The sequence below is a fragment of the Ipomoea nil genome, unplaced genomic scaffold (genome assembly GCF_001879475.1).
Source record: "Ipomoea nil cultivar Tokyo-kokei standard unplaced genomic scaffold, Asagao_1.1 scaffold2647, whole genome shotgun sequence".
Classification (NCBI taxonomy): Eukaryota; Viridiplantae; Streptophyta; class Magnoliopsida; order Solanales; family Convolvulaceae; genus Ipomoea; species Ipomoea nil.
The window spans coordinates 824,622-840,784 of record NW_017619075.1 but is presented as its reverse complement, the minus strand read 5'-3'; the positions used below and the strand labels follow the sequence as shown (position 1 = coordinate 840,784).

General features: G+C 36.7%; 1 protein-coding gene across 1 annotated transcript in view; it reads right to left on the bottom strand.

Moving 5' to 3' along the window:
- The window catches only part of LOC109154495, a 150,136-nt gene that overhangs the window by 111,540 nt on the left and 22,433 nt on the right, over positions 1-16,163 (bottom strand). The window contains exon 2 of the mRNA XM_019302250.1: positions 5,948-6,186. Coding sequence (XP_019157795.1) covers positions 5,948-6,186 — 239 coding nt within the window. The remainder of the gene's footprint in view (positions 1-5,947; positions 6,187-16,163) is intronic.

Below are 16,163 nucleotides of genomic sequence, written 5' to 3'. Positions count from 1 at the left end.
GGAATCAAAATCATAGTGTTATTGTTTGGTTGTTAACTCCTTAAAACACAACTATGGATTTGATTACTTCTTCAATTAAAAATTTTATTTCCTAAATAAAAACGGGTATCATTCCTCTTGACTACAACAATGGCAATATAGGATCATTTAAAATTTAGGCTAAAATATCAATTTTTAGTCTTTTTTTTTTTTTTAATTTTATTTAAAGTATAGTCTATATTATAATTGTGCAATCAATTTTATCTCTATATAATTTTTTTATGGATTAATTTTAACTTATATTTTTAATACTCCAATCAATTCAATCATTTATATTCAGAGTGTTATACTAAGAATCAAATCAATGCTCTTTACAATTTCATATTTCACACAAAAATAAACAAAACAAAATAAACAAAATTATGCAACAAATGTAACATTAGGAATAAACAGGCCGACTTTATACACCAATACAGTACACTTACTTTCTTTTCTCAATAAATATCTTTAAGTTTAACTGTCCGCATCGGAACATTCCTAAAATCTTGCAATGCACTGTCTCCAGTCGAACTACGGCTTCCTGCTTCACCTGCTATTTAACCATTATTATACAATATACAACAATATAAAGATTACCAACTGATTTACAACCAAGTTATGGAAGCAAAACGTACCAACAATTTATCACCAAAAACATTATTTTCGATATTATAGTTGAAGATTAAGGATAACTCATCGCTCAATGGATATGTAAAAGTCGGGAAACTTTCAACTTTTAAATATCTGACAATTGTCCCTGCGCTGATCTCCAATAGGAAGTTGTGATTCGTTGACTTGTGCTTAAACATGTTCGGCCTAACCGAAAAATTGAAAATGCGGTACAATTTTCCTAATTTGAATTTCTTTGCATACTTGCTAACATGCAAAGTAGGAATGTGTACGTGCACGAAAGTACCCTGATTTTTTATTGCACATCAATTACTGTGAATACAAACAACATTCAATACATATTAAAATAACATCAATTCGAATCTATACATAACAAACCTCCTCATCGTGAAATATACTATTAAAAGAATACATCTCGTTTACCGGCGGTGAATCTTCACACTCGTATACATGTACAAACCTCAGGTCCATCTTTTTCTGATTTTTCAGAGTCATTTCACGAACGAAAATCTTTACTGACCCCATAACGAAACGAAGAGTGGGTTTGTGTTCAAACATTTTAAGAACGGCACCTATTCATAAACCTTAATATAAACCCTATATATAGAACTGATAGCCCCATACCGTTGCATTTTTTTTTTTTGCCATTATCCATGCCTGTCAACAGTTGAGAGACTAATAATCCAAACGTCGTCATTTATTTTCGTTTCTTTTTCTCTGTTTATTTCGTAATTTTAGATAATCCGGGGTTATTATTATTATTTTTTTTTTTACTCACCCGAGCCAAATTCTAGAATTCATGTCCACATAAAAAAAAAACCACATGACTAATAATTGCAAATCATTTGTTAACCACTAAAACTATTAACCATCCTTGCACCTTTAAAATTCTTCACCTTTCGAATACATTAAAGATAAACCGGTCTTCAATATATTCAATCCGTTTTGCAGCATAAACTAGCCTTCAATATATTCAATCCGTTTTGCAGCACTGCAATCTTCTACATCAGTACATTACATAATTACTGTCAAAAATAATAACTTAACAAAATACTAAGTACAAATAAAAATACACAGCTTAAAAACGATCTACAACCGCAACATCCGAACCACTGAACTGTCCTTTTCTTTAACATAAAATTTAGCCTTTGAATTTCTTCTTCATTTTGGTTTATCCTCTTCAATAGGGATGGCGATGTGCCTTGTCCCCGACAGAGATTCCGATCCCCGCCCCGATAGAGACGGGGATGGGAAAAATTTTTGGGGAACGGGGACGGGGATAGGAAATATATGTGATTCCCCGCCTGGGACGGGGACGGGGATGGGGATACCCCTCCCCGCCCCGCCCCGCCCCCGAATATATATATATATATATATATATATATATATATATATATATATAACTAATGAGTAATGTCTCCATATCTCTGGCTGTAAGTACTAGCAGCATAGTATTAATATATGTATATATATAACTAAGGGGCAGTCGTCACTGTATGTTTGTATATATAACTTATATAGAGGCAGTATAAGTGTATACTATATAACTAATATAAGGGGCAGTCGTCACTGTATGTTTGTATATATAACTTATATAGAGGCAGTATAATACATACATATATATACATACATATATATATATATATATATATATATATATATATATATATTAGGAATTAGATTTTAGTTTTTTTTATTATTAAAAATTATAAATATTTAACATTTTGACTAGGAGTTGACGGGGAATGGGGAATCCCCGTCCTCGCTTAATTCCCTGCGGAGACGGGGATGGGTAGTGTTTCCAATTCCCCAGCAGAGATGGGGACAGGGTCACGGGGACGGAGACGGGGAGTATACCCCCCGCCCCCGCCCCGCCCCGTTGCCATCCCTACTCTTCAATGGTCCTAGTATAATCGTCTTTGCTCTTGCGCACATCGGAGGATCTGCCCATTGAAAATACCCACAACTATTCGTACCCTAAAACAAACAACACACATGGAAAACGATATTGTTAACTACGGTCAAATACAGTGATTTAAATATGCTATCTTACTTACCGATACATCCACACATTTCCAGAATCGCCTGCCCGGATTTTGATCAGTCCACAACGTCTTCATACACATTTGATTTGCCGCATTGCTGACACTCTCTAATCTATACAAATTCCGTGCAATCACTTGGTGTTCTACTACTCCAATTCCATGACTCCTCAGGTGAGAATTGCTCCATTACAAACTCCGTTACAAAAAAACCCTTTGAGAATTGCTATGCCAATCCAAATATATACTCCGTATTTAGTAAGCCACATATTAAATGATCTTTTTACTCTTTATAAAAGCTGAAAATGGACAACATAGACCTACCTATGCCAAACAACTGTTCGAGCACATAAAAATACAAACCAACCCCTACTTCGCATTAAATTACGTTTAAATAAATTATTTGTCCTACGCATTGCAAATCAAACCAAAATTACATACTCAACAAATCTTATATGTATATATATATATATATATATATATATATATATATATATATATATTAGAAAATAATTTAGCTCAATGGTTCATTAGGTAGTATTTGAGAGAAGAATGAAAAATATTATTAGGTAATAAATACTTCATTATTGGCATTACACCATATCGAGTCTAGAATAAAATTGTTGACCTGGGTGGGGAAGTAACGGATGACATTAGAGCATCTCCATTAGGGGGATTTTACTATGTTTTTGCAAGTAGAGGTGTGTATACGTGGAGGAGAGAGATGGAAGTGATGGAGAGGAGTGAGGGTGTTGCAGGAGAACCTTGGTGTTTTCAGAAATTGTGGGTCCTATGTGATTTGCAATGATTTCCGCTTAGCCGCGTGCAAGGCAAACAAGCGCCCAGCGTGGTGCACGCATGAGCCAGGGCACATTGAAACACTTTATTTTAACTTTTTTTTCTTTTTTATTTTGCTGACAATTCATTTTTATTTTTGTCTTTTTCCTTTTTTACCTTCCTCCCCATTTTCTCTTTTTTAATCACACCAACAAAAATTTCTCAAAAATCACACTAAAAATCCCACCATTGAGGATGCCCTGAACAATGTTTTGTCTACAAAATGAAAGAATTCCTTCACCTTTAATCAAGACTTAATCATCATCTCATCTTGATTTTGAATCACACAAGTTTTACACGCTCAATACGGACAGGTGCAGTCTTTGAAACAGTAGTTGAAACTCCACCCATGCTTGAGAAAGTCAATAGCAAAGCTTGCAAATCCTTTCTCTACAGACTGCATAAATTCTGGTGAAGCATTTGCAGTTATCAATGACAGATCCTGGCCGGGAGGCTTGGCAAGACTGCTGTCCTGCATTCTACTAGTTTCCATAAAAAAGAGGAGTTGTAATATATGGTATGTCAATGAGATTTTCACGGATAGTTATGCTGTGCATCCGTATGCACCATGCATGGTGCATACGGATGCCAAAACGACGTCGTTTTATTAAAAAACGCGCGTCTCCCCTTTAGAAAAAATTTAGGTTCGATTCCCAGCAACAACATTATATTGTTTATTTATTCTGGAATTTTAGTTCATAGATTATGGAATTATAGTTCATTGATTATGGAATTATAGTTCATCGATTATGGAATTGTAGTTCATCGATTCTGGAATTGTAGTTCATCGATTTTGAAATTTTAGTTTATAGATTATGGAATTTTAGTTCATTCATTCTGGAATTTTTAGTTCATCGATTCTGAAATTTTAGTTTATAGATTATGGAATTTTAGTTCATTCATTCTGGAATTTTTAGTTCATAGATTAGATTATGGAATTATAGTTCATCGATTATGGAATTATAGTTCGTTTTATTAAAACTACGTCGTTTTTGCATCCGTATGCACCATGCATGGTGCATACGGATGCACAGCATAATTTGCCGATTTTCACTCGTTGATGAAAGACCATTAATCTTTAATTTGGTGGATTTTTTTACTTCAATCATAGTAGACATTGGCGGCTGAGAATCCCACTGTCGTGTCATCCCATATTTTTCAAAACGAGTCATGTAACAAGTGCAAAGTAGTCTAGTAAAATTAGTAATCAGTGACAAGAGTATGTTATATTGTACATAAAACATTACAAAGGGTACAAAGGGAAGAAAACACATGAAACCAGTTACTAAACAAACCTAGATTAATGGTACCAACACCAGAAGGAAGAAATACAAGTAGGTAGGGGAGAAGGAAAGGAACAAAATGAAGTCCTGCATCCACAGATCAGTTAAATTTTGGGGTGACCATCATTCTGATTACAGTTTTGCCACATGATCTCAACAGATCAAGACCGTGCAACAATTCTGAATCACAGGTCAGGGTAATCCACTCATCTTGATACTTGATAGAAAAATTTTCTAGTGATATTTTCAACTTTGTTTCCAATTGCTCCTCCAAATATTTGATAGTTGAGGATGATGAGAGTGGAAACCTTAAGGTATCATTTTTATAGATTACCTTGACAGACATTGTGCTGTTACATTGGCTTGTATCTGAGGCTTGTAGAGGAGGCAGAGCACGACATGGTTGAATTCCTTTATGTTTCCTAACAGCTTGTACATGTTGTTTCTGGTTGAGAGAGCAATTGGGCATTTTTCCCTTACTGTGATTTGGCCATCTATTGATGCCAAAGTGCCGACATGCTCGCTTGAATGTAGATGTGCTAACTGCATAATATAATATAATGGGAGATTAAAGAAAAGCAAATGTGTCTATGAGGAAGTATATATTGAAGCAATTACCACCTATCTATACACTTAAGAAAATATTGAATACTACCACAACAAATCAAATATATGATAAAACTGTAGTATTAGCTCACCTTTAAGAGTTTTAGCAGCATCTTCACGACTCTTACCAAAGAGTTGTTGAAGAAGCTGGCGGGTAATTCCATGATCTTTCTCCCACCTGTCGGTTTTCTGTGAACTACTGTTTCCACCTTTGGCATGAATGCTATTATTTAACTCAACAACATTATTTGTTTCTTCATTTGTTGCACTGGATTTGGGAATATGTCCTTCACATGGTGAATCCAGTTGCCTCATCCCGCATGCTGCTTTATGTAGTGTTGGCAAAATGTGAACAGTATAAAACTCTGCTAACTCTACAGCAAGCCTCTCACGGTTGCCACCCTTTTCTAACTCTGCAGCAAGCCTCTCAAGGGTGACACTCTTTGCTAACTCTGCTGCTGCTGCTGCCGCATCATCATTCCCATCCTATTCTCTAACTCTTGAGCCTCACTATGATCTGCAAAATTCCAGAATCTAAATGGATCGGAATTTCCGATGGAATCACCGGACGGCGGGGAAAAGTAGTTCATCCTTGAGGGGCTCATGCTCATCATCATTCCTCCCCCCATCCCCATATCGGTGTGTAAATAGGGCGTAAGGAACAACGCTTCTTCACCAGAAAAGTTCATCCTTGGCCTTTGGGGGCTCATTATCATTCCTCCCGCCATTTCGAACAACAAATCGCACTCTGTACTAACAGAGTGATTATCCTTTCTTTGTAGATGATGGAAAACACTAGTCTCACCTTTTTCACTCATTTCTGACTCCGTCAACGGCGCCGCAGCAGCATTCTCGGCGGTTCCCATATCCGTAACAGGGTTCCAGGTGAGACCGCCATGGTTAAACAACGACCTCGTGGGAGAGGGAGAGGCAGCATATGGTAGCGATTGAGCTTGTTCCGGAGATGCCAATTTTTCAGCAGAGGAGGGGTCAATGAAGGATGACGCATCAACAAGTCTCATTGCTGAATTTGAGTGCGGTGAGAGATTGATTGAGTGGAAAATGTAATAATGTTTAATTTCGGCTTTGCTTGTTGACTTGTGGATTAGATTAGCGTCGAGTCGGCCATCTATATATATATATAATAAGGATGGGAAGAATATATATAATAAGGAATTGTTAGCGATGAACCTTTTGTTTTTTTTGACAAACCCCTTTGAACCTTTTGAACATTAAACCTTTCGGCCATTCTATAGTAACAAGGCAACAACAAAACCTCAATCACCATCACCCTATATTTACTCCCCCATATTATAAAAAATACTATGTGTACTTCCACTTCTTAATTACTTCCTTTTACAAATCTATTTTTCCACTCTTTCTAACGCCACCCAAAATTTTATCCTGAATGAGATATTTCAGAAATCTCTAAATAGTATATGCTGTGTTTTGACTACTTTATAGATTTCGGCTAAGTATGAAGAGATTATATTATGACTTCGGTATAGCTTGAAGATCATGATTTGCATCTATATTACTCTAAAGCTTATTGTATTATATTAAGGTTACTAGATCCGGGGTTGAGAAGAGTATCACTGGGTATTAGTTCATTATTCGTATTTTTCTCATGTTTCAGAGCAGTTAAGGACAAGTGAATAGCACGAGCACAAATGGTGGGGTCTCGAAGGTGACTTTTGAAACTAGGAGACTTAGTCCTAGTATTGGAGCTTATCACGAATTTTTGTTTTATTTGGATATTCCCTTTGACACTTTGTATTTTTGGTAAGCCATTGTGCTTAGTTTTGGTGCTTGTGATGCATTTTGGACATACTACTCTTAATTGTAAATATTTAATAGTAGATTTGATGAGTTTTTGGGAAGAACTAGTTTATTATATTTTGCCATTTTGGATTGTGGAATTATTTTATATTCAAGTGTTATTATGAAGATTCTGAGAGGTATGTATGGTTAGGCCTCGTATTGTAACAGGTCTTCACGTAACGATACGGCCGGGTCATGTCCTAGAAGTGGGGCGTGACAGTGTGGTATTAGAGCCTAGGTTTAAACCCTTAGTTGGTCAAGAATTTAAGTTTAAATTTTTGCAAAAGTAGGCTTTAATCTAGCGGCTAATAAGTTTTGGCTTTGAGCAAGTTTTGTTTATGGTTTCATAAACATTTTTGTTGATGTGGTCATACTTTCTTTGTTGTGAATTTAGGGAGTGTTGCTTTACAATGATTAGGAGGGTGTTCCTACACGGGGTTGAACTCGTCGAGTTAGGCCGTTGATAAATGTGTCGCCTATTCGGAACATAGTTGTGGATGCTTACTTGATGTGAGATTCATGTTCTTCGCATTGTTTTATTTCTAAGAAGTTTGCAAAAAACTTAAATTTGCAAGCTAAGAAGTTGAGAGAACCCTTGTATGTTAGTACCCCAATGGGGAAAATTGTGGTGACAGATACTTGGTTTCAAGATTGTTATTTGCAACTTAGTGGGAGCGATGTGTCAATTGATTTAATTCAGCTAGATATGCAGGATTTTGATGTGATATTAGGAATGGACTGGCTATCCAAAACTATGACTACATTGATTGTGCTCGTAGAAAGGTGGTATTTCAAATTCTTGGACAATCTATCTTTACTAGTGGGATACTGTAACACCCCACTTTTCTTAAACTTAATTAACAAACTTAACCTTGAAAGGTAAGCTAAGTCAGCGGAATAAACTTACTAAATAACTTAATAGGAGTGTCACCGCCACAACCACCCTTCACGGTGATTGCACAAGCTAAGGATAAATAACTAAATCATTAAAAGTCTTACTAGTCATCAATCAAACTAGGGGATAAAACCCCGGTGTTCAACACCATAAAAAACAACGGGTAGTCAACTACAAGTCTCAAAAAGCAAATCAACATCAAGAGTTTTAGACTACACAAGCTAACTAATGCTAGTCTAGTCTAACTCGTACTCTCTCACAAATTGGGCCCACCTGAAAGGGGTTAACAAACAACAAGTAGAAAACAAACCCGTTAGCACGAAGCTAAGTATAACTCCACTCAACCCTGTAAAGTACTACAGTATATACTTTTGGAAAACATTTGTTTCACATACTAAGATCAAGCATTCTCAATCACTTAGGCATCACGTAAACATGTTTAACAGGGTTTCTATATGCTTGCAACCTAATTATCACATAGGCATGCTTCCACAATTATCTAGCTTATCATCGAGCTCATACTTTCACATACATAACTTCTCAATAATCTCAAGTCTATCTAACTTCTCAGTAGCAATCTCATGCTAACACATAACTCAATAAGCAATCTTGCATCATCATATATCTCAATGAACGATATCATGCTATCATATATCACATTAAGCAATCGCGTGCTATCATATATCACATTAAGCAATCTCGTTATCATATAATTCAATAAGCAATCTCATGCAGTCATATAATCTCTAAGCAGTCTCATACTATCATATACTCAATATGCAATCTCGTGCAATCATATACTCATTATGCAATCCCGTGCAATCATATACTCAATATGCAATCTCATGCAATCATATACTCAATATGCAATCTCGTGCAATCATATACTCAATATGCAATCTCGTGCAATCATATACTCAATATGCAATCTCGTGCAATCATATACTCATTATGCAAATCTCGTGCACTTAACTTGATCATGCAATATAATGAACATGATGCTTTAGTATAAATATAGATAGATATACATATACACTTTTTTTTTGTAAAAAGAATACTTTTTCTTGTGGAGGTTTCTTAGAGTCACAATGACTCGCTTTCTTTCTCTTGAGTCTCATGACTCGATTGCTTTCTCTTGAGTCTCTTGACTCGATTGCTTTCTCTTGAGTCTCTTGACTCGATTTCTTTCTCTTGAGTCGCTTGACTTGATTTCTTTCTCTTCAGTATCTTGACTCGATTTCTTTCTCTTGAGTCTCTTGACTCGATTTCTTTCTTACTCAAACTTTCTCATACTTCTCGTTTCTGTTCTTGTGCGAGGCAGGTACTCCATCGCAGCGAAGCTACGGTGCAATCTCGTGCGTCCGCCACATCCGTATCTACGAAACCTCTAACTTGTGGGGAGGTAGGACATTCACACTCGTGAATGGACCTATACATGCTCGGCAATCTAGCCGGCTTAATACTCAACTCGCCCACAGAACCACTCTCTTGGTTCTTAAACTTTCTTTCTTGCTTGCTTTCTCTGTGGAATCAGGTATCATACTTTTAGTGTGCACACCCCTAACCAGGATTCCAAGCCCGGCGGGAAGTCTCTAACCTCGTAACTCGAGAATATCTACCTCGTTACATGTTAAAATTGTCGGCTCGCAATGTCCGTTTCTTTCTTTACTTTCTCTTTTTACCGATTTGTCGATTCTATCCGATCTTATCTCTTTTCTTTCGAAAGGACATAGTCCTAACGGTCCTCCAAAATACTTTTTGCCTCACAATAGATAGCATATATATATATATCTCATGCAACTTCTTTACTTATGCAACTTATGCACATAACTGCTCAACAATTTCTCAAATGCAACAAGATAATGACTTTCTAAAATGGATATGAGTTTTGAAAGTAATACTTAGGCTCACTCTGGCCACTTATGCATCTTAAAACATGATATGCTCAAAATGAAATTTCACTGTAACCAATATTCCAACTCTCTGTTATAACACTGTGAACATACTCTTAACTCATAATTTGGAAAAACTTCATTGGCAAACACTTAGCAAGTATTCAGCATGTACTTAGACTCAAAGTGCTCAATATGAACTTATTTACTGTAATCATGCTCATTAACATAACATTCATGGTAATCATATCAACAAGTCAAAATAGACATTTAGGCATGCTTTTCTAGCAAAACTTATCAAATATTGATCATGTATCATTATCTATCAATCATACAATTGCCATGCTTATCAAACAATTAGCCAAGAGTTAACACTTAACATTTTCATTCATTTCAACTTTCACAGACAACTTCTGTGAGCTTTTCCTTCACAAAAACTATCACGAAATGCTCATTTCTACTCCAAAATCAATGAAATCAAATTCTAAATGTGCGTTGTGACGACCCCGAGGATCCGAGCCGCAAGGGCCCATGAGTCCCGGTCCGAAATGATACGTAGCTGAGCCACAAGGGCCCGGTCACTGCATTGTAATCTGCTAGGTGGGGCTTGCGGCAGGACTTGAGGAGCCCCGCCGCTGGGACCGCCAGACGGCGACCTAGGGCCACGGCTCTTGCCTAGAGCCATGCCCTAGGGCCGCTCCCTCACGGCCCTAGCCAATGGCTCCCTCCGTGGGCTAGTCCCGTACCTCCACTTGGTGCACACTGAGTTGTGCACCAGTGATTTCATATTTGTTTTGCCAAGTTATGAGTTATGCGGATTTCATTTTACTTTTGGATATGTACTTTGTTATGTGATTTTTAAGGAAATGATTTTGCTACAATGAACTATTTGATTTATTTTGAATGTTTGGTCAAACTCATGAGGCAATCTACACTTTGTTGTTTGTTCTGTTCGGCTTGGAACGCTCTAATTGTTCATTCCGAATCGTCGAGTCTTTTGAATTATTTGTTGGAACATTCCATCCGGCACATTCGGAATCGTCGAGCCTGACTCATTCCGAATCGTCGTGTCTTTTTGGATCATTACACCGATAAGGGCATGTGCCACACGATATAATGGTGGTTGTTGGTTGCCAATGAATCATATGTTAAAGAATGATTTGGGCTTTTGAAAGTATTGTGTTATGAAATAATGTTGATGCCCATTAGCTTAAGTTTTCTATTTTGAGAACTTGTGTAAAGTATGAAGGGATTATATTATGACTTCGGTATAGCTTGAAGATCGTGATTTGCATCTATTTATTACTCTAAAGCTTATTGTATTATATTAAGGTTACTTAATCTGGGGTTGAGAAGAGTATCACTTACTAGGCATTAGATCATTATTTGTATTTTCCTCATGTTTCAGAGTAGTTAAGGACAACTGAATAGCACGAGCACAAATGGTGGGTCTCGAAAGTGACTTTTTAAACTAGGAGACTTAGTCCTAGTATTGGAGCTTATCACGGATTTTTGTTTATTTGCATATTCCCTTTGACCCTTTGTATTTTTGGTAAGCCATTGTGCTTGGTTTTGGTGTTTGTGATGCATTTTGGACATACTACTCTTAATTGTAAAAATTTAATAGTGGATTTGATAAGTTTTTGGGAACTAGTTTATTATATTTTGCCATTTTGGGTTGTGAAATTATTCTATATTAAAGTTTTATTATGAAGATTCCGAGAGCTATGTGCGGTTAAGTTTCATATTATTATAGGTCTTCATGTAATGATACGGCCGAGTCATGTCCTAGAAGTGAGGCGTGACAGGAATAACATCTTTGCTCTTTTTGGGAGGCAGGACGGCGCATTCCAGATTTGCTATACCACTCTCCTTGAACGAAGATTACATCCCACGTGCAATATATCGCACGACAGTGACCTTGCTGAGCATATAATAAGGTGCAAATTGATAATATGGGATGCAGCACTAATGACACACAAACACTATTTTGAGACTTTGGACAAAACCCTGAGGAATCTATTGAGGTTCGCCATACCGGGTAGTGGTGATAAGAATTTTGGTTGAAAGACAATAGTTTTGGGCGGCGATTTTAAACAGATTCTGCCTGTTATTCCAGAAGCAACATGACCAGTAGTTGTCGAAACAAATATTATTCTTCAAACCTGTGGACAAATTGCAAGGTATTAAGGCTCACCAATAACTTGATATTACGGACCTTAGCTTCAGAGGAAGAGAGGCAGACAGTTGATTGGTTTTCAAAATGGATTGCAGACATCGGAGATGGGAATGCAAAGGTTGTAAACAACGGTTCATTTGAGATCGATATTCTGGCACAGTTTTTGTTGAAGCGTGGACACAATCCCATAGCAACTATAGTGGAAAGTACATTCCCAAGCTCGAGATATGGCATGCTTGATGAGTTGCAGCTAAAAGGCCGACTTTAGATGTCGTTAATCAAAGTAATCAGTACATGTGCGACATGAATACTGCAAAAGGACAAATATATTTAAGTTGTGACTCTTTGTGTAAGGCAGAATCAGACAGTGAAAATCTATCAGAAGTACACACTCTTGAATTCTTAAATAGTTTGAGATTGTCAGGTCTTCATAATCATGCATTGACATTAAAGTTTGGTGCACATGTTATGTTATTGCGGAACATAGACCACGCTCTTGGTCTTTGTAATGGGATGTGACTCATCATCACAAGACTGGTAGATCACAATGTCGAAACAAGAATAGTTAATGGGACACATGAAGGAACCAAAGTTCTCATCCCCCAAATGTCTCTCACTCCGTTGATGCATGCATATGCCATGCATGACTATCAACAAAAACCAAGGTCAAACATTAACTCATGTTGGGCTATTGTTAAAAAAAATCGGTCTTTAATCACAGACAATTGTACATGCCTCTCTCCCGAGTCACCCATCATGATGGTCTGAAGGTGTTAGCTCTAGACAAGGATGGATAAGATTGTGTTGCGACTATCAATGTCGTCTACAAAGAGGTTTTCAATCATGTGTAAATACAATCAATGATATTATGTTTTTTTTTTTTTTTTCCAAAATGACAAAATATCTATATCTCTAGACAAAAGTATATCCTTTATACAAATGAATTAGGATAGTAATTGATTATTATAAAAATCATAAACAATGATATATAAAAATCTCTAAAGTTACAGCACCACATGTGTACATCTACAGATTAACTATTAATTTGAGCAATTACTTGTTCGAGTTCAAGCAATGATAACATCAACAAACATAAACGATCCAAACGATATCTTCAATTGCACTATATAATACTCTCTCTGTCCCATTTTATGTGTCTGGTTTGGTTAACGATGCTTGACTGAAGTTATTTTTAATCCAATTTTTCATAATATTAAGTTTGGTATTAGTTTATAAAATTTATATATTTAGAAACTACTCTAAAAAATACTATTAAACACAAAAAATTAAATTAAAAAATAATTAAAGAATACTAAAGAAAATAAACTAAGAAGAAAGAGTTAGTTTGACCAATGAATAGTAAGTAAGACAGATAAAATGAGACAAGATGAGTATTTGATGTTATAATTTAAATAATTGTATATCAATCAAAATATTCTTCATATATTATAATAAATTCATTACGTGCATCGCACGGGTGAAAATATTAGTTTTTTATAAGGACGCTAGTTTATTGCTAGGGAGTTGAGTTTGGCTTGATACTGGCCCATCTTTTATTTTGCAAGTTTTATGTAATGACTTGGAAAATACATAATATTTGGGGAAAATGATTAGAATAGGACAAAAATAACATGCAACGACAAAAATAGGATGTTTTTAAAAGTGAGACAAAATTAGAAAAAAGACATTTGGAAGATGCGTTTCATGTCAGTCCCGGTCAAACACAAATACAAGTGAGACTTGCGTATCTCGAGATACACAAGTGGATTTTTTTTTTTTAATCTTGGTCTCCAGCGACCAATTTTGGTCGCCGGCTTCTCCGACGAAGGAGAATGCAACCAGTGTGGCTTCGCTGGTTTTGTCATTGATACCATTTTTGTCCTATTATAGTCATTTTCTCTAGTATTTGTGTGGTTTTGGTTTTTGTTTTTTTTTAAAAAAAAAAAGAAAGAAAAAAGAACTACTTCTTCAATTGGAGTAAATGCACTCTCATTAGTGGCGAGAACCACGAAAGCTTGTCAAGAAGACAAGAGGAAGAACTTGTCAAGAATACAAGAGGACGTCTTAAGATCACAAAATAATCATTTTGGGTTAGACCTATTAGGACTATATTATTCATATTAGACTAGGACTATATTATTCGTGTTAGACTAGGATTCTATCTAGCATCTATATATATTCGCTCCCTGTACTCTCAGATATTATTATTGAATACAACACAATTATATTCTAATCTGGTATCAGTTAGCTAGGGTTGTCAACAATTAATATTGTCATGCGTGCTAATTAAGAACAAACGACAACAACAATTCATAATCAATCTCTTTTCCTGGAAAATTGTGCTCTTTAGTTTCATCATTGAGTACAACATCAAATTTCCCTCAAGAATTACATCACCGTGCTGCTGCGCTGCTATCCAAATTAAAGGAGTTCCTACTCCAAAGAAGAAATCAAGAATAACAAATCGGCACCATAATATTGTTCAAGCGTCACCAAATGCCGCAGCGTACTTCTATACAGAATCGAGGCGGTGACAGTTGGAGTCGTGGCAGTCCGCACCAAGGTCAACAGCGTGGTAGACGTAGCTTTGTTGATCCGTGTCAAATTTGTAAAGGTTTTGACCACACGGGAGCTAATTGTCTTTGGCGGTATGATGATCCGTGTCAAATTTGTAAACGTTTTGGTCACACGGGAGCCAATTGTTTTTGGCGCTATGATGATCCGTGTCAAATTTGTAAACGTTTTGGTCACACGGGAGCCAATTGTTTTCGGCGTTATTCAGGGGCTCCGGGTTCTCAGGCTAATATGGTGTTTCAGGATGGTTTGGGAACTATAACCTCGTCAAATTCTCATACTTGGGTTTCTGACATTGGTGCTACAAATCATGCTACGCCTGATTCTTCTTTGATGACTTCTGTGACAAGTTATGATGGCCCGGAGACTCTGCAAGTCGGCAGTGGTACAGGTTTGCCTATTGTTAATGTTGGTTCCGCTTCGTTAGCTACTTATTCTAGGTCTTTTAAGTTACATGATATTTTGCATGTCCCTGGTCTCTCTTCTTCTCTATTATCTGTCCAGCATTTTGCAAAGGACAATAATGTTTTCTTCGAGTTTCACCCTCTTTGTTTCTATGTGAAAGACATTTTGACCAAGAAGGTTCTTTTTAAGGGACATGTGTCGCTAGGTCTCTACACATGGCCTGCGTCTTCTGCTTCCCCTGCTGCATTTGTTGCTGCACGGTCCTCTTACGTTTGGCACATGCGGTTGGGGCATCCCCGTTCTCGAGTCTTACGTAAACTTTTAGCGTCTCCGTCTGTTGGTATATTTAATTCTAGTGATCTTCCCAATGTCTGTTCCTCTTGTCAATTGGGAAAATCCTCTCGTTTTCCTTTGTCTCGTGTCGAAACTACTAGTACGCATCCTTTGGAATTAATTTATTCAGATATTTGGGGCCCTGCGCCATTACTTTCTGCGTCTGGCTTTAAATATTTTATGTTGTTTGTGGATGATTACACTCGTTATATATGGTATTATCTCATGCGTGCTAAATCTGATTTGTATGCTATATTTGATAAGTTTCGGACACTTGTTAAACGTTCATTTTCTCGCAAGATTATTTCTTTTCAATCTAATTTAGGGAGAGAATATAAAAAGCTTGGTTCCACTTTTGCTTCGCTGGGTATTTGTCATAGGCAGTCCTGTGCGTATACTCATGAGCAAAATGGTCGAGTGGAACGCAAACATCGTCATGTTGTTGAGACAGGGCTGTCTCTAATGGCTCAAGCATCTGTCCTGTCTCGTTTTTGAGACTATGCTTTTGAAACTGCTGTGTATCTAATTAATAAAATGTCTACTCGTGTTTTGTTTGATGAGTCCCCTTACTTCCGTATCGATCTCCCCCGTCCTACTCTTACTTGCGAGTGTTTGGCTGTCTGTGCTTTCCTGTCCTACGTCCTTATA